General features: G+C 40.1%; 2 protein-coding genes across 2 annotated transcripts; one reads left to right on the top strand and one right to left on the bottom strand.

Annotated features, from left to right (window-relative positions):
* Positions 1-7,412: 7,412 nt before the first annotated feature.
* mis12 (MIS12 kinetochore complex component) lies at positions 7,413-9,115 on the bottom strand. The gene is made up of 2 exons (XM_068730611.1): positions 8,692-9,115; positions 7,413-7,769 (listed from the first exon to the last, which is right to left on the bottom strand). The coding sequence occupies exons 1-2, from the start codon at positions 9,085-9,087 to the stop codon at positions 7,503-7,505; spliced, it is 663 nt and encodes a 220-aa protein (XP_068586712.1). The 5' UTR covers positions 9,088-9,115; the 3' UTR covers positions 7,413-7,502.
* Positions 9,116-11,820: 2,705 nt separating this feature from the next.
* Positions 11,821-19,546, top strand: ppm1g (protein phosphatase, Mg2+/Mn2+ dependent, 1G). The gene is made up of 14 exons (XM_068730816.1): positions 11,821-11,953; positions 12,213-12,349; positions 12,979-13,048; positions 13,319-13,404; positions 13,684-13,813; positions 14,003-14,114; positions 14,508-14,698; positions 14,964-15,145; positions 15,260-15,388; positions 16,397-16,499; positions 16,684-16,815; positions 17,003-17,132; positions 17,331-17,430; positions 17,660-19,546. The coding sequence occupies exons 2-14, from the start codon at positions 12,239-12,241 to the stop codon at positions 17,858-17,860; spliced, it is 1,677 nt and encodes a 558-aa protein (XP_068586917.1). The 5' UTR covers positions 11,821-11,953; positions 12,213-12,238; the 3' UTR covers positions 17,861-19,546.
* The last annotated feature ends 1,058 nt before the right edge of the window (positions 19,547-20,604 follow it).

Raw genomic sequence — 20,604 nt, 5'->3', positions numbered from 1 at the left:
AGAGTTGTTTTAGGAAGAGGAGAAAGAGAGCATAATACATTGTAAAATTGTATTTACCTTTTAAAGAAAAGACTAAATTATACCAAAGAACACGTCCTGATGACTGCAGGACATAATGCACAACATAAACATCACAACCTGCAAAGCAGAGGTCAAGCATGAGTGTAAGAAGGAAACCTAATTATTGTGTTGTAGTAGGCACTTTATATTGACAAAAGTAGACCCAGTCCACATACTTGCTCTGAAAGGTCTATAATATTGTGCTACACTTTTGGGAAAGCCCTTTGTTGTCAAGTCAATTTTAACCAAATGTCACAAATTACAAATTTCCCTCAAAGGGCATTGCAATCTGTATAGCCCTCAGTCCTTACAGACCCTCCCCAAAAATAAACCTTCAACAGGAAACAAAATGCAAGAAACCTCAAGAAGAGCAATAAGGAGGGGCAGAAATATATAACAAAAATAAAAGATGTAAAATAAAAGATATAGAAAATATATTGTATACAAATTCTGAATGACATAGACAGATTGCAAATATTTATGACAAAATGTAAGGACCATAATAAAACGGTCCTATTAGCTTTGGTGCAGAAGAACTTGACTGAATACTGACTTCAACCCCATCAAGCACTTTTACACCAACTGTGAGCCAGACCTCATCGTCCTCCATCAGTGTTAAACCAGAAGTGTAACAGCAGGAGATTAATGCTCATGGTTTATGAATGAGACGTTCAACAGTCTGTTCACTACATAATTCTGTCCATGTAGTGTAGTGTAGTGAGTTACACTATGCTGTGAACTACAGGTCACCTCCTCATTCTCACACTCTACAGTGAACTCGGTCTTGAGACAGAAGTTGCTGCATGTATGGAGGTTATAACATGTGTCACCCCACCGCTCCTCACACTCTTAAAAACTCCCAAGGGACTCGAGAGATTGTTTGAGGTGAAAGGTCAGCGGTGTGGTTATATATGTGTGTGTGTGTGTGTGTGTGTGTGTGTGTGTGTGTGTGTGTGTGTGTGTGTGTGTGTGTGCGTGTTCCTGGATGCATGCCTGTCTTGCTAAGTAGCTGAGGAAGTTTGTCGAGTTCAGAGCAGGAGCAACACACACACACACACAAACACACACACACACACACACACACACACACACACACACACACACACACACAGAGTCCATCTTTGCCACATTGCCTCTGTTTTGTCTCCATTATGACTTCTCTGGACTTGTTCCCAACTGTCACTCCATCTCTAAGATAAGGAAAGTCTGACTCTAACAGGGTGGAGACCTGTGGAGTTAAAGTTAACAGTTATAAATGGAACTCAAAGCTATTTTTCTTATTTTTTTGCTGTAAATACACGGAAAATTAACAGATGAAATGAGGGTAAGCAGCTCTGTCGAGGCATGTTGTTTTGAGGGAGAAAGTTTAATGTGTGTATGTGTGTGTGTGTGTGTGTGTGTGTGTGTGTGTGTGTGTGGGTGTGGAGATGGCACTCGATGGACAGATGGTCCTTTGTGACTCCTGACACCTGCCAGCTGCTGCTCTGCTCCTCTTCACCTCTTTTTCCTTCTCCTCTCACCTCATCATCTCTTTTCTTCTCTTATCCTCCTCTGCTCTACTCGTCCTGCCTTTCTTCTTTAGCTGACCGATGAGCTACTTCCTGTGGGGTTTCAAATTTAACACAAATCGCATTAAGTTCAATGACATTTCATTAACACACAGCATGCTCAATACAACCCAAATATATTCAGCTAGTGGTGCAATAAAAGAAAGTGTGAGAGGAAATTGTACTCTGTATGTACAGTATGTGGAGCAGCAGTGGTTAGCTTGATTGTAACTAGAGGTCGTTAGAATATTCTGCGACGATGAGGATGTTTTGCAAACTTTTATTCGGTTGAACTGGGCTTCAATAGTTCACATGGCGACACACATCACCGCTTTGATGGGGGCTCCATACAGGACGTCAGTGTGTACCTTACATATATTTCAACGAAAGTTAACTTTAAAGCAGCTTCATTCATAAATTATGAGCATGATGATGTTGCTGGTTATAGTATGGCATTATTAATGATAGTGAAGATAACTGCTGCTCTGCCAAAAGCATGCTGTCACCATTTAGCTAGCAAGCATGGTCGTTTCACTTTAACCAGCCATGAATGCAAGCTTAGCACAACTATGGCCATGTCTGATCATTTGAGGGCCACGTTAACTGAAAATGTATGCGTGTGATTAACTCCTGATATCCGCCGATTTATCTGCTTTTTCCTGCTCCAAACTATTGTTATTTTATCAACCTCTAATAGTAACCACAAGGTTTCAGGTTCAGATTCCTCAACAGTCTTACACTCCCTCAACACCAACCACCTGCTACTGTTGAGCAAGGCACCATTTAACCACTTAGAGGCTACAGTGTGTGAAAGCAGAGTCACTTTGAGAGGCAGGTTGCACAAAGCACTCAGCCAATCCAAGAGAGGCCATTTTCACACAAATGTGGCTAAATCTGAAATGTTAAACATGTTTAAATGGTGTGTTCAACCACTAAAAACAGATATTTATTCCTCTTCAAAGGATGGTGTGATGAAAAAGGGGTTTTACAAACATGCTGAGGTTGACAATTGTGTGATCACAGGCGTTTGACCTGATTTTGAAGATCTGGACTTGCTGGCATAGTTTTCTTTTTTTCATGTTTGTTCTGTAAACAACAAAGAATGCCAACAAAACAGTAGAAAGCCACTTGGCTGACATTGCACAAAGCTTTTGGCTTAGCTTAGAGTTGAAACAAGTGTCTGTGATGGATGTTATAGTAATATCTGCAACATTTTCACGCATGCAAAGATCTTGCTTTACTTTATGGGAATTCAACCTATGCTGACTGGCAGGTCTTAGAGGGAAAAGTCCTCCAGCACAGAAGCAGCAACGCATTTTATGTTTCAAGCTAAGGTAACTGTGACTTATTTTTAATAAACAGGCTGGATAGTTACATCAAGAAACACTATTCACAATGGCAAATAGCAGAATCTAAAGAAACTGAAAATAATATATAAAAATAAATCTTTAGAAAAAGACATCAGAACAATGATCACGATGACAAGAGATCTTAGGGGCATTAACAGAAAAACAACACAACAATAAATAAGTTGTCATGCAAACAGATCAGAAACATCAGACATTTTATAAAAAACCAAAACAGTGAAAAAAAAGTGAATTTTAGTAGAGGTTCATGTTCAACTGAGGCTTTAGAGTTAAGCTAGCTGTGAGGAATATGATTTTAAGTTGCTTTAACACTGCTTCTTCATGTCTTATTTTACTGCACAAGAAAAAATCATAAAAAAACAACAACATAGACAACATGTTTGGTTTTGAAGCCACAATAACTTGTCATTATTAACCTTAGTTACGAGTTACAAAATGACAACATGTTTTTTGATTACATAACTGAGTGCCCTCAGCAACAGATTCACATGATTGGAGAAACTGCATTCAGATGTAAAACATATCTAATGCGGTGTGACACCACACAATAGCAAAATAAAAGCTTGAGGGAGACCATTTTAAGATTTCAGTGATAGAAAAGGAAGATGCTTGGCGTCGGTTAGTTACTGTTTTCTTCACTAAATGGCAGCCAGTACATGTGATCGCTCACAGCTGTTTAATGCGAGGAGGTTTTCTTTCCTCCTCATTCATGACGTCACGCGGATCTACAGTTGGAGGAAATGTTTGAAATGGGAAAAGAGGGTCTGCTGCTGGGTGTTGGTTTCCCTGCTGGGTGACTTTGTGGGTTTAAAAAAGTCAGAGTGAATTCCAGACTCACTCTCACAACCTGAGAAAACAATCCTGTCTGCACCGACTGACCGTCACTCTCACCTCTTCTCCTCTCTGTCTCTGTGTGGGACAATCAGTCGGTGCAGGACAGCTGGCTGGCTGAGTGTGGATGCATATCTGTCTATGTGTAGGTATCTGGGTTTATGCGTGTGTGTGTTGCTCTCTTTGTGTGTGTGATCCTCAGAGGTCAGAGGTCAAGCTGCAGTTCACAGAGAGCCACGTTGTTCCCCTCCTAACAGGAAGGGAGGGCACTGTCCATATGTTGTCTTCACTCTCACACACACACACACACACACATATAGATTCACACTTTCACACAACATACAGATTGGTCACAAATTCCAGCTGGTACACACAAACACATACACACTCTCAGACACAATGTACACACTCATACATTGGCGTATACACACACACATAAACACTTGATTAAAAGATATGAACAACTTTACATCACTCAAATGTCAGCACGTGCACAAACACACTCAGCAGCTCACACTATGTCGACACTACGCAGGTTACATCTAAAAACAATCTCTCCATTTTGATCTTCCAGCCCACATCAAATTAATTTGTTTCCCTTTAAGGTACCTTGTGGAGATTTTGACCACTAGTTGCACTGTGGAGCAATGTTTTTACGGGTGGGTCCACATCTTGGTTGCATTGTCCATCTGAGGTTATTCCACCGATAGACAGGTGGTGGCATTAACTCACACAGAAGAGAAGCAATGTGATAAATTATAGTGAAAAATAATTAAAATGGATGTAAACGATGTAGGAATTAAGTAACGAAAAGCATTCAACACATTTATCAAGACAACAAGTTAGAACCTTAAAAAAAGGAAATTATTGTGCCAAAATTACAACAGCACAAACATAAAAGCACAACTGAGTAAATCATATAATGTAGGAAGTAATACTAACACCAGTGCCTAATAAAATAACAATAAAATTAAGCTATGGAAACAATGGACCTTGAGTTAAGATTTTTTCAAAGTACTTTGTTTGAAGGATAATGAGGCCTAGCTTCTGGTCACCTGTGTTCACTTCTTTTGAATGTCACAATATCACGCAGTTTTTAACCCTTATTGGTTATTTGTCTGGATGACTATGAGCACATTATACATTCAAATCATTATTAACACTCTTTATGCTCACTGAGATGTCTGACAACAGAAACAAAAAAAATATTTAAACTAACAAAATAACAGCGATCTTTATAAAAACAACCTCAAAAGTGTGGACGCATGTGGTTTTCAAATGTAAACAGAGACCACATCAAGTCTCAGGACAGCAGCTGTAAAATGAAGACACTTCATCGACTGTGTCTCCCCTCAAATACAAACACTTTAATTTTTCCAACACACTCACTGACACTTGTTTGGCTTCTCTCTCTTGCTTATTAGATGCTTCTATTCCCCTCGGATTACTTTATTTTCTCTGCCAGCAGGATGAAGACATATGCACAAGTGTGTGCAGCCAGCTGCATACAGCTGTGTCATCATATTGTTTGACGACATCTTTTATAGGCTTCAGAAGGTATGGCATGCACACAAGGAGAGCAGAGTTTAGGATTTATTGTACCTTTGTACATGAACATAAAAAAAACAGCTGACAGTTGAGTTCACACACACGTTGTTACCATACATACACGATAGGAGAAGGTTCTGCAATGACCGTCCCACCACAACAGCTCCACTGACCCAACTGGATACATGTGAATGGTTGGCGTAAAGTGAGTAATCAATGAAGATTCAATCAGTGCTCAGTGGAGGAAGTAGATGTTACATACTGTATGTCAACATCGTATAATCCTCATACAACCTACTACTTTAAGGGATAAAACCCATCTTGAATGCCATAGTCTTGGTGGTAGTTTATCATACAGTACTGAAGTATAAAAAAACACTCATCCTCACATCACATCAGCTTTTATTTTCTTTAATCTAATTCTGTTCTCAATCTGTTGATAGAGTTGTGAATGCAGATTGATTTGTCTACAGAGTCTTATCACACTACAATAAGTCCTCCTAATACTTCTTACCCCGAAATAACGCAGGATATATTCAGCACAGACCATTTGGAAGCCCTCCATGTAAAAACATCTCTATCATACAAACCACTGACCAGTGCTTCCGGATTGGATTTGTAAATAAGATTGCCATGCCAAAGGAAAAAAACAAAACAATACTCTGCCTCATTATCCTTACAACACTCACTGTGTGAGTTTTATTGTCCTTTTGGCTCATTTCATAGAAAACACACTCTATAAACTGAACACAACAAATGGTTGGACAAGTGATGTTTGATTCTTTAATCTGCCTCAGAGGTCTTTTGGAGTTTTTACAAACAAAAAAAAGCTCCAAACAAGAAGAAGGTACATCCTGTAACATCATTACTCCCTGGAAAAACAGCTCCACTGGCACAAACAGAAATAATGAGTTGTTCTCACACCTCCCCATCTGGACTGATCATTTCTCAAGAACACACACACACACACACACACACACACACACACACACACACACACACACACACGACAAATGTTTAGTGTTTACACTGCACCTCTTGTTGTTTACTTTCAGTTGCAATTGTTGTTGTTTGGGGCTGTAAATCTAACATCAGCAATAACAATCACAGCAAAATGAATCAAACTATATTAAATACATACAAGTACAGTAATACATATTTGTATTCATACCCCAAAAGGATTATGTCACACGTGACTACCTGGAGTTCAGTGAACGAATAAGTCACAAATCAAACTCTTATCAACACATACATGTTTCTCACAAATCATTTGTTAGTCTGGAGATACGGCTGCAAGTAGATATTAAGGACACATTTTGAAGCTGCTGCTGTGAATGTGAACTGTGTGATGCATCATAAAAGACCAATAGATGAACACCAGCGCCCCCAACGGTCTAATCCATGTGGCTGTGAAAACACATCGCTTCTTTAGTGAAAGAAGTTAAAGAAATGAATCCCACTATGTTATATTAAATGATTATGCGCGCACGCACGTGCACATACCATAATCCATAATCATCAGATGTACCATTTAGGTTCATTATTAAAAATCAATAATTAATTATGTTAAGGAATGAGAATAAGCTAAACTGCTAGCAAATATGAACTCTTAACAAACCAAATTCAAAAAATATAGAGTATTAGATATCACAACTAGGAAGAATATTGTTTGCTGCCCAATTATGCAACATGAACCAATAGTGCTACTGATAACCTCACGGGAATGACTGTTGCACAATTTACAGTCTAGTGTGTGACGTAAAAAGCAGTTAATTGTATTAGAATTCAAAATAATTAAAACAGACTAGACAACAATAGTAAAATCTTCAAGGAAAGGCTGTGTGTGTCAAGTGGGTGACGTTAACATGCAGAGAGCGCCCTCTGCTGGGTATCACTGCATTTTACATTAGGAGCTCTCCTGACGATGGACACACTATCATAAACACCTCAACAATCAAATGCAAGAAAATAAAGTGTTTGGGAATTAAGAGCTGAGTTTTTGAGAGAGTGGTGAGGGAATGAGGTGGTACAGTAGAAGACAGAAACCATACAAAATCTGTTAAAGTGACAGAGATACATTAATATGCTTTATTATTGCATTATTTATTGTAACATGAATTCATTGGTGATTTATTATCCGTTTACAAAATTAAACAGCCTTGTTGCAGACCTCACCGACGGCATCCTGCAGCTTCTTTACGGACTCCATCACCAGCCGGAAACTTTCATGGAAGCTGCCGTTCCCTTCCTTCACCCAGGCCGCCTGGAGCTCTCTGACCCACGTCAGAATCCCGTCCAGCTGTTTCTGCACCTCCCTCTGCTCCTCCAGCTCAGCGAGCAGGGCCTGCCTGGCACAGACTTCTGCTTCATAGGCTCTCTGGAGGTCAGTGAGGGACAACTCCAGCCTCAGTACCTCCTTGATGGAGCAGGACCAACAGTCACACCACAGACAGATACATCAGCTTCCTGTTTTCAGCAGCATATGCACAGATTATAAAAAGTATAAATAAACCATATTTGATAATAAATACACTGTAGGATTAAACATATAATCATCAACACTGATCGAACCCTAAAAACAGCAGAAACAAATGATCAATACATACAAATTTGTCACATTGTCTTTTGAGGCCAAGGACGCAGATATCAATATTAAGGTTAGCTTTCAGACGCATCTCCGAGTCTTCAGCACAAAGACACAAAAACCTGTCATCACGTGATTCCAGTGCGATACAAACAAACAAAGAATTGTGAGATGCAGTTGAAAGCTCAGGGCAAAAACTAAGTGAATTAAGATTATTTAGTCAAACTGTAAATTAGTTTTTAGATTAATTTAAATTTATCTTTGAGAATATCTTCTCACTTATCCAGAATATCCACTAAAAGTGATTTCTGTGATGAGATCATCCTATAATTAAATTCAGTATTTTGAGAATTATTACCATGTACTGAGAGAAAGCTTTTACAGCTAACTATTTAACGGTGACACAGTTTCTAAATTACCTAAAATGTGTTTACGTGAACATATTTGTCACTTTTAATGCTTGTTACTTTTAACCATTACATAAACACTGATACAGATATGTATTTCAAGAGCTTATATATATATACACACACACACACATACAGAGAATAAGCTTTAATTTGAAACCAAGTCCTTGAACAATGAGGGATTTCCTTCTGCAATTAAAAAAATCGAAATATTTACAGTAAAGTAACTTACATGATTTGTGAGTAACGGCTAAAGGCTAAATAAAACAGTGGCTTGTCCGACTTTAATGCCATCAAGTGCTCATTAAGTTATCTCCTAATAACTGTTTAATAACTCCTCCACACACCTGTATGTGCTGGGGGTAGGTCTTGTGGAGCTGGTCCTCGGGCAGGAGGACATTCGTCGGCACGGAGAAGCAGCGGTCGGCCAGCAGCGCTTCCATTCGCTCCGACAGCTGCTTGAACCGCTCCTCGAGGAACTGCTGCAGCTTCCGGCTGCACTCCCTGGCCCGGGACCGGAGGAGCTCCTCGGCCTCGGCCGACTCGCCTTTGCTGAGCTGCCTCACACAAACCTTCTCCACGACGGTTAAGATGTCGTACAGGCAGTCCTGGAAGGCGCTGTAGACCCGCAGCATGCATGTCTGCGGGGTGAAGCCGAAAAACTGTGTCTCGTATAATTTTAAAGTCGACGGAGGGATATTGTCCGCCTCTTCGTCGACCTCTCTACTGACATCCATATTCATCTTTTCCCGGGTTTCCCGCGCGCTGTTGAATCGCTGACGTTATTCTTCTTCTTGTGACGTTTTTTTGGCGGTTGTCAAAACAACGAGGTGGTACTCTATCGCCATCTAGTGGTATGGAAAGGTAGCGTACTACAGGAGTGCCATCAAATCCAAAGCTAGATGCTGCGGATATGATAAGATATAATAATACATAATGGTGATAAAATAAAGGCCAGTTACTCGCTGTTAGCCTTATGCATACATCTACATTTTTACTTGTTCATACATTTATAAATTACATACATTAAATAAAAATCAAGAACACAAAACTACCAAACTTCAGATTAGATAAAATAGTTTACTGACACAAAATAGTACGTTTTTAGTGGCTTAAGAATTGTTTGGATTTGTGGATATGGTGTTTATCATTGTTACCATATAATTAATCCTTTTCATTTTATCACTAAAAAGTACATTTTCTTAAACCTATATAAGGATTTTACTTCATCTGTTTTGGCACTTTTGACTGTTTTTGAAAGGTTGGGAAAACAACCAAAAACAGATGCAAAACAAACCCAATGAGATGCAAAATGACCAAGTAGATGCAAAATGACTACAAACACTGCAATACTTATTTTGTCTGTAAATATAATATTGCAACACAACAATCATTCTGTCTGTATATACAGTGGCTTGCAAAAGTATTCATACCCCTTGAACTTTTCCACATTACATGCCACAAACAAATATATTTTATTGGAATTTTATGTGAAAGACCAACACGAAGTGTCACAATTGTGAAGTACAAAGAAAATTATACATGATTTTAAATTTTTTTCACAAATAAAAAAAACTGAAAAGTGCAGTGTGCAAAAGTATTCAGCCCCCCTGAGTCAATACTTTGTGGAACCGCCTTTTGCTGCAATTACAGCTGCAAGTCTTTTGGGGTATGTCTACCAGCTTTGCACAACTAGAGACTGAGATTTTTGCCCATTCTTCTTTGCAAAACAGCTCAAGCTCAGTCAGATTAGATGGAGAGCATTTGTGAACGGCGGTTTTCAGATCTTGCCACAGATTCTCGATGGGATTTAGGTCTGGACTTTGACTGTGCCATTCTAACACATGAATATGTTTTGTTTTAAACCATTCCATTGTAGCCCTGGCTTTATGTTTAGGGTCGTTGTCCTGCTGGAAGGTGAACCTCCGCCCCAGTCTCAAGTCTTTTGCAGACTCCAACAGGTTTTCTTCCAAGATTGCCCTGTATTTGGCTCCATCCATCTTCCCATCAACTCTGACCAACTTCCCTGTCCCTGCTGAAGAGAAGCACCCCCAGAGCATAATGCTACCACCACCATGTTTGACAGTGGGGATGGTGTGTTCAGGGTGATGTGCAGTGTTAGGTTTCCGCCACACATAACGTTTTGCATTTAGGCCAAAAAGTTCAATTTTGGTCTCATCTGACCAGAGCACCTTCTTCCACATGTTTGCTGTGTCCTCCACATGGTTTCTGGCAAACTGCAAACGGGACTTCTTATGGTTTTCTTTTAACAATGGCTTTCTTCTTGCCACTCTTCCATAAAGGCCAGATTTGTGGAGTGCACGCCCAATAGTTGTCCTGTGGACAGATTCCCCCACCTGAGCTGTGGATCTCTGCAGTTCGTCCAGAGTCACCATGGGCCTCTTGGCTGCATCTCTTCTCAGTGCTCTCCTTGTTCGGCCTGTAAATTTAGGTGGACAGCCGTGTCTTGGTAGGTTTGCAGTTGTGCCATACTCTTTCCATTTCCGGATAATGGATTGAACATTGCTCCGTGAGATGTTCAAAGCTTGGGAAATCTTTTTATAGCCTAACCTTGCTTTAAACTTCTCCACAACTTTATCTCTGACCTGTCTGGTGTGTTCCTTGGACTTCATGGTCCTGTTTGCTCCCCAATATTCTTTTAACAAACCTCTGAAGCTGGCACAGAACAGCTGTATTTGTACTGAGATTAGATTACACACAGGTGGACTCTATTTAGTCATTAGGTCAACATTCAATCATTCAGCAGTCATCAGGCTACTTCTGAAGGCAATTGGTTGCACTCAGAGAAAAGGGGGCTGAATACTTTTGCACACTGCACTTTTCAGTTTTTTATTTGTGAAAAAAATTTAAAATCATGTATAATTTTCTTTGTACTTCACAATTGTGTGACACTTTGTGTTGGTCTTTCACATAAAATTCCAATAAAATATATTTATGTTTGTGGCGTGTAATGTGACAAAATGTGGAAAAGTTCAAGGGGTATGAATACTTTTGCAAGCCACTGTATAATATTTCAGTTATTGTGGATTTTTTTACTTTTTAAATATTCTTTACTGTTTCATTACTTATTTACTTATTTATAATACTTGTTTGATACATCGTTTTTTACTATGTCTCTTGTTTGCACTATCCATTATGCTGCTGTAATCCTGTAAATTACCCCACTGAGGGACTAATAAAGGATTATTTTATCTTATCTTAAACGGACGTAAAATGACTAAAAGTAGACTCTTTGAGTTTGGGTGTCTTATTCCAATGAAATCAAGACTTCTAGGATCAAGTCGTCGTTGGTTTTGGAGAATTCCCTGTATTTTTCTGACTGTATGTTGCTGAAATGTTTGTTCATTGATTTAAAACATAAAATCCAATACAAAAAACATTACGTCATGACGTCTTACGTACGTTGGGGGCACGCCCCCTGGTTCGAACGAAAGGGACATGCGCGTGCGCTTCCTTCCTCCACAGCTCCTGCTTCTCTTTGGTCTGCCTGTGTTGATAGCGGCGTTTGCTTTCACACGTGCAATCTCTTCTATGTGAAGCTCTCTCTTGGGGACCCGGTTATAAACTCATCCTGCTCTACCAGAATAGGTAAAGTAAACATCGGAGTTGTGTTTGATCTTTCTACAGCTGCGCAGCCGCTTGCGTGTGGGGGGGCTGGAAGTTTAGCTGTGTTAGCATGTTGCTGTTAGCTAGCTAATGCGTCTACTTTTTGTTGTGGTGTTGCTAACGTTAGCATGCAAGCGAGCTAGTTGAAGTGTAACAAATGCACTAGTTAGGTTATACGTGTGTCTACTACTAGCTGTGAAGCTGACGTGTGATGTTTCCTCCGTGTGGTCTTCTTTCCTAGGTGTAAAGCCATAGTAACCGACCACCATGGGGGCTTATCTGTCGCAACCTAACACGACCAAGACCTCTTCCGATGGCGGCAACGGCAACATGAGCTACGGCTTCTCTTCCATGCAGGGCTGGCGTGTCTCCATGGAGGTGAGGCGGAAAATGAATGACCGGATCAAAAGACAACTATGTTGCCCCTTTTTGAACGCAACAAAAATAGATTTTGATTTGAGTTGTAAATGGCGGGATAAGGGGTCTGAGGCCTGTTTCTGTATGTGTGTCTATCTGGCTGAGATATTTCCACAGCACACAGAGTTCGTCACGCCTCTTAGCATCAGCTGCAGTGATGGATTAAATCCATAATTCACACACGGTGTTTTTGGTATGTTGAGTTGCATTGTAATAACCCCACTTAGCAATAGAGCATGTGATTAATCATTGCTGTTCGACTCTTTTCTGTTCTCGTAAGAAAGTACGTATATAACATACTACTTTTGAAAATCCAGTGTCATTGCCTCCTCTGTTGAGTCACTTCTGATGAGAAAACCAGTTAATTAGCAATAAAACAAACAATCAGTAAAATTGCTTACCAAATGCATGCATGTGATTCAGTTAACAGACATTTGTGGATATGTGTAATGATAAAACACAAGGCTCATGTTTTTAATTGATGAAAGTGAGTCTCCCCTTTAATGTACAGGTTGCTTTTACAGAGAATTCTGAAACGGTAAGTGTTGTCTAAATTGTCATGTGCATTTTTTGTGTTTGTTATGCCACAGGATGCTCACAATTGTATCCCAGAGTTTGATGAGGAGACGGCCATGTTTTCGGTGTATGATGGACATGGAGGTAATGCACACACACCGTGTTCTATTTATAATATTTTGCAGGATGCATTGTGGCATGTAGAGCATATATACACTAACATTAGTTTGCGACTTAGCTAAGTCTGGACCTAATATGGATAAGACACACTGCGCATAAATACTTTTAAAAAAAACAGTTTCTCTCATGTCCAAAACTCAGTATGTTACCATTTTATTGTTTGTTTTACACACCTGAGAACTTTGTATTCACAAACCTATCCTGAGAATTTATACAACCTGCTGTACCATTTAGGTGAGGAGGTGGCTCTGTACTGTTCAAAGTACCTTCCTGACATCATCAAGGAGCAGAAGACCTACAAAGATGGCAAACTTCAAAAGGTGAGAAGCCATAGACGCCATGGCACGGCCTGTCTTAAACAAGTTCGACAGAGCAGATGTATTCACAACCAGAGGCCTGCTGCTCGACCGTGGTGTAGTTACAAATGAGGCGGTGTTGGAGGCAATGTATTATGAGAATGTGATCACCATTTGTCCTCTGTTTCACAGTACTGACACACTTGAAACACTCTGAACAGACTCGCAACACGATTCCCATCAACCAATATTACATTGATTAACCTTTACTGACACACTTTCCTTTCTGCGTGATGTGTCCAGGCTCTGGAGGATGCCTTCTTGGCCATCGACAGCAGAACGACCACGGAGGAGGTCATTAAAGAGCTCGTCCAGATCGCTGGGCGTCCCACTGAGCCACCGCCTGCTGTGAAGGTGGCAGAGGAGGACGATTGTGAGTACACCCCTAACAATGAGGTGTATGTAGTAATGTTTGGTGTGGAAGAGAAAAGTCATTATGAATACAACAAATACAAAACATCCTGAAGTGCACGTACGCTGCAGGTAGTTTAAAAACAGGGATGTTAAATCCTAATTATAATGACCTCATCTAAATGTTTCCATGTTTCTGCCCTCCTTCCAGTGGATACAGAGGAGGCAGCTTTACTCCACGAGGAAGCCACGATGACCATAGAGGAGCTGCTGGTACGCTATGGCCAGAACCTCAATGCTGTCAAGCATGCAGCTGCCATCAGGTAGTCAAACACACTTTTTATTTTCAATTCTAGTAGTTCTTAGTAATTTGAGCCTGTGAAACCTTGTGGAAAAGTTCCTTTATGGAAAGGGATGCAGCGGCGACAAGTCAACTTATACACTAATCAGATTTGCCTCTTTGAACGTGAATCGTACATCACATTAAATAAGTAGTGTTAGTATTACATGACTACATTGTTGTTTTTGTCTTTGGACACATTTGTATGTAGTCTGTATATTTGAATTTAAAAAGACTTAAAAAATTGAAAGCCAGAAACCTTTTTCTTTGCTTTAGTAACTCGGTGAGTCCAGGTTTCTTTGTTTGTTGTGTAAACAGTAGTTCAAGTTTAAGACTCATGTGGTTGGCTTCTCTCTCCCTTTTCTCTTTTTCGTAGTGCGGCCGCTAAGAAAGCGTCCTGCGCGCAGCCCGAGGTGTCGGGAGACAAAGAGGAGGGTGGGAAAGGACAGAAGGAGGTGATAAATGGAGAGGTGGAGGAGAGCAATGGGAAGGCGAAGAAAGGAGAAGGAGCAGCATGCGGGTCGAAGCTGCGAGCCTGTCGGAGAACAGGAGAAGGCAGCGGTCCAGGTACGGAGTCTTTAACAAGTACATTGTTGTCCTCAAAAAGATAGCATGAAAAAACGTCTTGGGTTATTGTTCCAGTTGAAAACTAACTGCAGAATTTAAATTTGTATCGTTTTTATGTGAAAGAGGAAAAAGATTTGCCTGCTCAAATAATGAAAATTTATTTTGAGAATTTACTGTTGTGTTTAAAAAAAAAAAAGTGAAAGTGCGTAGAAATGGCTTTATGAGCACCACATCGTTATTTGAGCACTCAACGTCTTCTCTACAGCTGCTGACTGTGGAGGTTCAGGAAGCTCCAATGGAGAAGAAAAGGCTGGTAAGGCCGAGGGAGACGCAGGTCCCTCCTGCTCCTCTTTGTCCACTAAGGATGCCGGAGAGTCCAAGTCCAGGTTTTTTGATGACAGCGAGGAGTCTGAGGAGGGAGAAGAGGAAGAGGGCAGTGATGAAGAGGTGAGAGCAGGAAACCAGAATAAACTGTCCTACTCAGCTGTGAAAGCTCTTTCACTTTGATGGCTTGAAATAACTGAAATTGTAATTCTCGCCTTCTCTGTTTTTTTTAATTAGGATGGCAGTGAAGAGGAAGAGGGTGACAGCAGTGAAATGGAGGAAGAGGATACAGAGGAGGGAGAGGAAGACTCTGAAGATGAAGAGGAGGAGGAAATGTGCCTACCTGGAATGGATGGCAAGGAAGAGGTGTGTACAACAGAGATTTAAACAAATCAACTGTCCAGCTGATACAAATACAAACATTGTGCCTAATGCCGGAGATATGGGCTGACTTGACTTCTTGATAACCCTTTTAGATGTTGTGTTGAAAGATGAATTTCAGTGAAAATGTCATGTGGGTGGAGCTGAAAAAATAGTTATATAATGATAATTTAAACTATCTTTTATTCAGTGTGATATTTAGGTTTGGGGTAAAGGTCAATCAGACTGATGATCACAGATGTTTTTTTTAGAGCACAATACGGTAAAATATGGATAAAACAATGGACGTTGACTGCAATTTGTAGCAGATTAATGTAATCACTGTGTGACCTGGTCAAGTTACGAGTGGGAACAACAATGCAGTGTTTATGGAGTTAACGTACAGATAAATTAAGTTTTATATCATCAAAACTGTCGATTTGTTGTCATAGTTTTGGCTCTCTGAGTACCTCCCTGATACAAGAAGTTGACATTGATTACCAAAATATTAGGACATCAGGACACCTTTCCACTGGTAACTTGTACTGGAGTCTTGACATAAATTGTTGACCAAGTCTTATTACACAACATGTTGTCATATACAAATGTTAATTGATGGAATTGGTCATATTGGAAACCAGTGTACGCAACCCTTTCCACATGATACAAAAAAATGAACCAAGATTTTTGCTTGTCATTTTAGAGAGCTGACCAATTGAGCAGTAATTAGTTTTTAGCCATTTGAAGAGCTCAGTTGTGAAGCAAATGAACCGGCTGCAGTGTGTTGGATAGCTTCATTGCAGCAGAAGCCAAGTTTGGTGATTTGTGATGACTTTGTGTAAATGAAAGACGCTTTGATGGCTACCTGAAAGTCTTTTCCCTGCAGAGAAATGTCTGAAAGCTTTTAAGTAGTTAATTTCAGTCATGGGGTGAAATAACATACAAAGATTGTCCAGGTTATTTTTTGTGGAAAGATGAGATGGTGTTTTAATGTTGGCGTTCATGTATTCACAGCCTGGCTCAGACAGCGGCACCACAGCTGTCGTGGCTCTGATCCGAGGAAAACAGCTGATCGTGGCCAACGCTGGAGACTCTCGCTGCGTGGTGTCTGAGCGCGGTAGGTCCAACTGATTTGGTGCCTATTTACCTTAATAGATGCGTTGTATTGTAAATAAATGTTTAAAATGTCTTGTCAATTAAACTAAGGGACTTCATACATATGTTTACTACATAGTGGTAGATCTTTTAATACAAGGCTTTGCAGTAATGTTGTATTAAATGTAAGAGCTGTGTTCCCGTAGGCAAAGCTGTCGACATGTCGTACGACCACAAGCCAGAGGACGAGGTGGAACTCGCTCGCATCAAAAATGCTGGAGGAAAAGTGACCATGGATGGACGGGTCAACGGTGGACTTAACCTCTCCAGAGCTATTGGTATGGCTGACTTTCTGTGTGACTTTTAGATTAGTCTTGTAAGCGATCATATTTATTGCAGCAAAATTAAACCAAACAGCAGATCATGTTCAATAATATATAATTTTTTGGGGGGCTTCAAATTGGCATCTTAAATGTTCGCCTCCTCTAAGCAGAATGAGTTCCCAACTTGGTCTCTGGCTCTCAGGTGATCACTTTTACAAGAGGAACAAGGCTCTGCCTCCAGAGGACCAGATGATTTCTGCAATGCCTGACGTCAAAGTTCTGACGCTCAACGGGGACCACGATTTTATGGTCATTGCCTGCGACGGCATCTGGTGAGTTTTAGTGGTCATGGGCAGTTTATCCCTGTAGTTGATTATCCGTTAAGATTCATAATTAACCATAGTCTTTAAATATGAAAGATTTCCACATGCCAGTTACCATGTTAACACACGTGAGGTGTTTGTTTTTTTTCCCTTTTGATCCGTCATGTAGTTGTTGGTGAGCCCTGTTACCTTATGTGTTGTGTGCAGGAATGTATTGAGCAGTCAGGAGGTGGTGGACTTCATCAGCGAGAGGATCAAGCCAGAGAAGAGCGGCAAAGTCAGAGCCCTCTCATCCATTGTGGAAGAGGTGAGAGAGAGCTCCTGATACACACCTTATGCTTGCATACATAATACCACTCCCAAACCAGCCCCCCTTTTTAAGTATTTTCTTTAAGCTTTTATTTGTTGTTCGTTGTTATGCTATCTAGCTCATAGCCTTAGTTAACTCCCAAACATTGACTATGGTACCTCTCGTTTCTCGTTATTAAATATGTTTGTGCCTCTTTAATTTCAAACCCCATGTGTCCTCCTGACAGCTGTTGGACCACTGTTTGGCCCCCGACACATCTGGAGACGGGACAGGATGTGACAACATGACCTGCATCATCATCACCCTCCGGCCACACCCATCCCCTGCTCAGCCAGACGACACAAAGAAGAGGAAGCACCAGGACGAGGCAGAAGGAGCCGAACCGGGGGAAAACGGAAACAGCGGCAAAAAGGCTAAAAGCGATTAAAGGCAAAGAGAAACTGTCCCAGAGGGAGCACCTGGTCCTAGGCTACCCAGATACACCAGAGACACATTCTGTTTAATCCTTACCTCACAAACATGAATTCATCCTAAAACAGATATTAGGATTGCTATACGTAAGATTGACTAAACTAAGATCGTCAGTATAGTTTTTTGTCCTCTGTTTTAAGCCGATTCTCTTTAACACCCCGTCCAGTTTCTTTGTTTTTGCTCTCACTGGAAAGAAGCTGGACATGCATTTACTTCTTAAAAATAAAAACAACCCGCAGCCATGTTGAATAGCACATAACTTTCCAAGTATTTGTAACTAGAAGGACGATGCAGAACAAACCAGTCTACCAGACATTTACTACACTCTGTTATTGTTAAGATCTTTTTCCACACAACACGGCGGTTTCACCATTTAGTTTTAGTGGAAGTTTGAGGATAGCTCTCGTAGTGACCTGCGTCTGATTGCCGTTCACGTTCGACAGTGTGACACATGCATTTTCATTGCAGTTTTGCAATATGTAGCCGCGCAATGTCTCCTGTGTTGTGTTCAAATTACAAGGCATTCATTATATCTTAAAGTGCCATAAAAAACATGAATTCCTTTTTTTTTTATAGCCATCACATTAAATTTACTGAACCCAGAGAAGGGACCTGAAATGGATGCAGATAGATTTGCAATGTATAAAGGTAGCGGTAGAAAAAGTGATTGAATGAGAGGATATTATTGTCTTTTGTAGCTCAAATTGAAGATTAAAAATGCAGCAAGAGTGCGCTTGTTAGTCCCGCGTGGCGTTGAATGTGTTGCGTCCCTGGTTCAGTGAGTGAGCGAGAGGGACAGAAGGATTAACGGTACCAGTCCAGTTGCTCTTGTTTTCCATTTTATAAGTTTACCCCCCTATTAGCACCCATTCACAAGTGACGATCATTTTTCCAGTCTTGCTGGCCACACAACAGCCCAATCACCAACAATACATCACCATCAGCGCCCCCCCTCTCTTCCTGCTTTGTGTCTAACAAAATCTGTAAATTTACAGAGGACGAAACGATGCCAGGGTTTTGTGAGCTTCTGTACTTTTCATCTGTAGGGTCTGAGAGCAGGGAAACAGGCAGAGACATAAAAGACTGGTTTCCTTTCATGTCTGTGTGTGTCCATCCAGAGTGAGGTGCTGATTGAAGCCCTGGACCGGCCCGCCACACGAAGCTCTCCCTGTTTGTCCTGTTTCTATTGTAACACCTTTTTAAGAACATCTTTAGAACATGTGTTTTAAGTAAAATGTATTTCCACTCAAAAGTTTTTGTTTTTTGTTTTTTTATGAATCTGTTATTGGCAGTTCATTTTTGTGAGCACACCCTGAAAACGCTCTGACGCTGAACTGTAGAGGATGCACAACTCTTTGAGTGGAAATACAATTTGAACTTCAGAGCACTACGACAGTGTAGTTAAGAATAATTGTCTTTATTTGCAGAAGCCTCATTAAAACCGTTGTGTGACTGTACGTTTGTTTCTAGTGTACTATCTTGTCACCATGCCCTTTTTTTCTGTACATAGTTTTTTCAATACTTGTAATTGAAGAAAATGCTTTTTCTTCGTAATTGTGAGTCGATGTGACATTTTTGGTGCATACTCTTTTGACACCAGTATGTAAGTACATACAAATACATTTTTTTTAAATAATGAGAACCGTATTCCTGTGTTTATTTAAAACAACCAGTGCCGCATCAGTTTTTTTTAATGTTTTTTTTTTTGTTGTGAAATTCTGCTCATAGATCTGATATTGAATCAAACTAAATATTTTTATCATTCATAATTTTTCAATGTGAGTCAAACTAAATTTGAGTGAATCAGAATGCAGCATCCTGTTTGAACAAGGGTATCAACTTGAAGTCATCAATGTTTTTGAACATCAGACTCGGAACACATGACTGAATGGTTTAAATGCTTAAGATGAATGAAATGCATGGTTGCCTCGATAATATAAAGCAGATAATATTTTTTCAGTGGTTAAATAAGAGGACACATTCTCACGTTATTTATTTAGAATAATGCAGCTATCTGACTTCCAAAAGTCTTAATGTTCATCTGTCCATCTATTACTTTGGTCCAGCACAAAACATCTCCACAACTATTGGACCTCTCCTAGTAGCCCTCTACCAGCCAGACTGACAGAAAACCTATTTTAGTAGATGATACGTTCATGTTCCCCTGAGGATGAACTCTTTCTATAGTGAGCTTTTGTTTAGGACATGCATTAGGATGTTGTGATATGGATTGCTAGATGCTTTGGGCTGCAGCTGCATCATTCCAAAAGGATATTCACCCTGAAAGTGTTCAGTTTTGTCAGACAGGAATCAAATCTCTCATTTATGCTGAGTTCCATCTTCATTTAATATACACACTAACATATATACTGATTAAAAGTTAATAATCACATCAAAATCAAACCGTCTGAAAGCAGTTTTAATAATTGACTCTCACTTAGTCCATATAGTGTATACAGTATATAGTAAAGTGGCTCTGTGAAGCTACACTTTGGCACAGTGGTGCTTTGAGGTAAATGCTAACATCAGCTGTTTAGCAAGTATAAAGTTAACAGTGCTCACCATCTTTGTTTAGCTGCTAAAATCTAAACAAAGAGCAGCAGAGGCTGATGGGAATGTCAAGACTTTTGCAGGTCATAAAGTATTGGACAACAAAACTGCATTAACACTGATCGCAGGCACTGTATGTGTATAATAAAA

The sequence above is a fragment of the Cebidichthys violaceus genome, unplaced genomic scaffold (assembly GCF_023349555.1).
Source record: "Cebidichthys violaceus isolate CVI_PGR_0920_01 unplaced genomic scaffold, fCebVio1.0.p SCAF_5, whole genome shotgun sequence".
Taxonomy (NCBI): domain Eukaryota; kingdom Metazoa; phylum Chordata; class Actinopteri; order Perciformes; family Stichaeidae; genus Cebidichthys; species Cebidichthys violaceus.
The sequence above is the reverse complement of the archived record's forward strand: the minus strand, read 5'-3'. Positions and strand labels throughout refer to the sequence as shown.

Coding starts and splice junctions, on each gene's coding strand:
- mis12 (XM_068730611.1), bottom strand. CDS start 9,087: ATGAATATGGATGTCAGTAGAGAGGTCGACGAAGAGGCGGACAATATC. Junction 7,770..8,691: donor CCTACCCCCAGCACATACAG/GTGTGTGGAGGA, acceptor TGCTCCATCAAG/GAGGTACTGAGGCTGGAGTT.
- ppm1g (XM_068730816.1), top strand. CDS start 12,239: ATGGGGGCTTATCTGTCGCAACCTAACACGACCAAGACCTCTTCCGAT. Junction 14,115..14,507: donor AAGCATGCAGCTGCCATCAG/GTAGTCAAACAC, acceptor TCTTTTTCGTAG/TGCGGCCGCTAAGAAAGCGT. Junction 15,389..16,396: donor GAATGGATGGCAAGGAAGAG/GTGTGTACAACA, acceptor ATGTATTCACAG/CCTGGCTCAGACAGCGGCAC.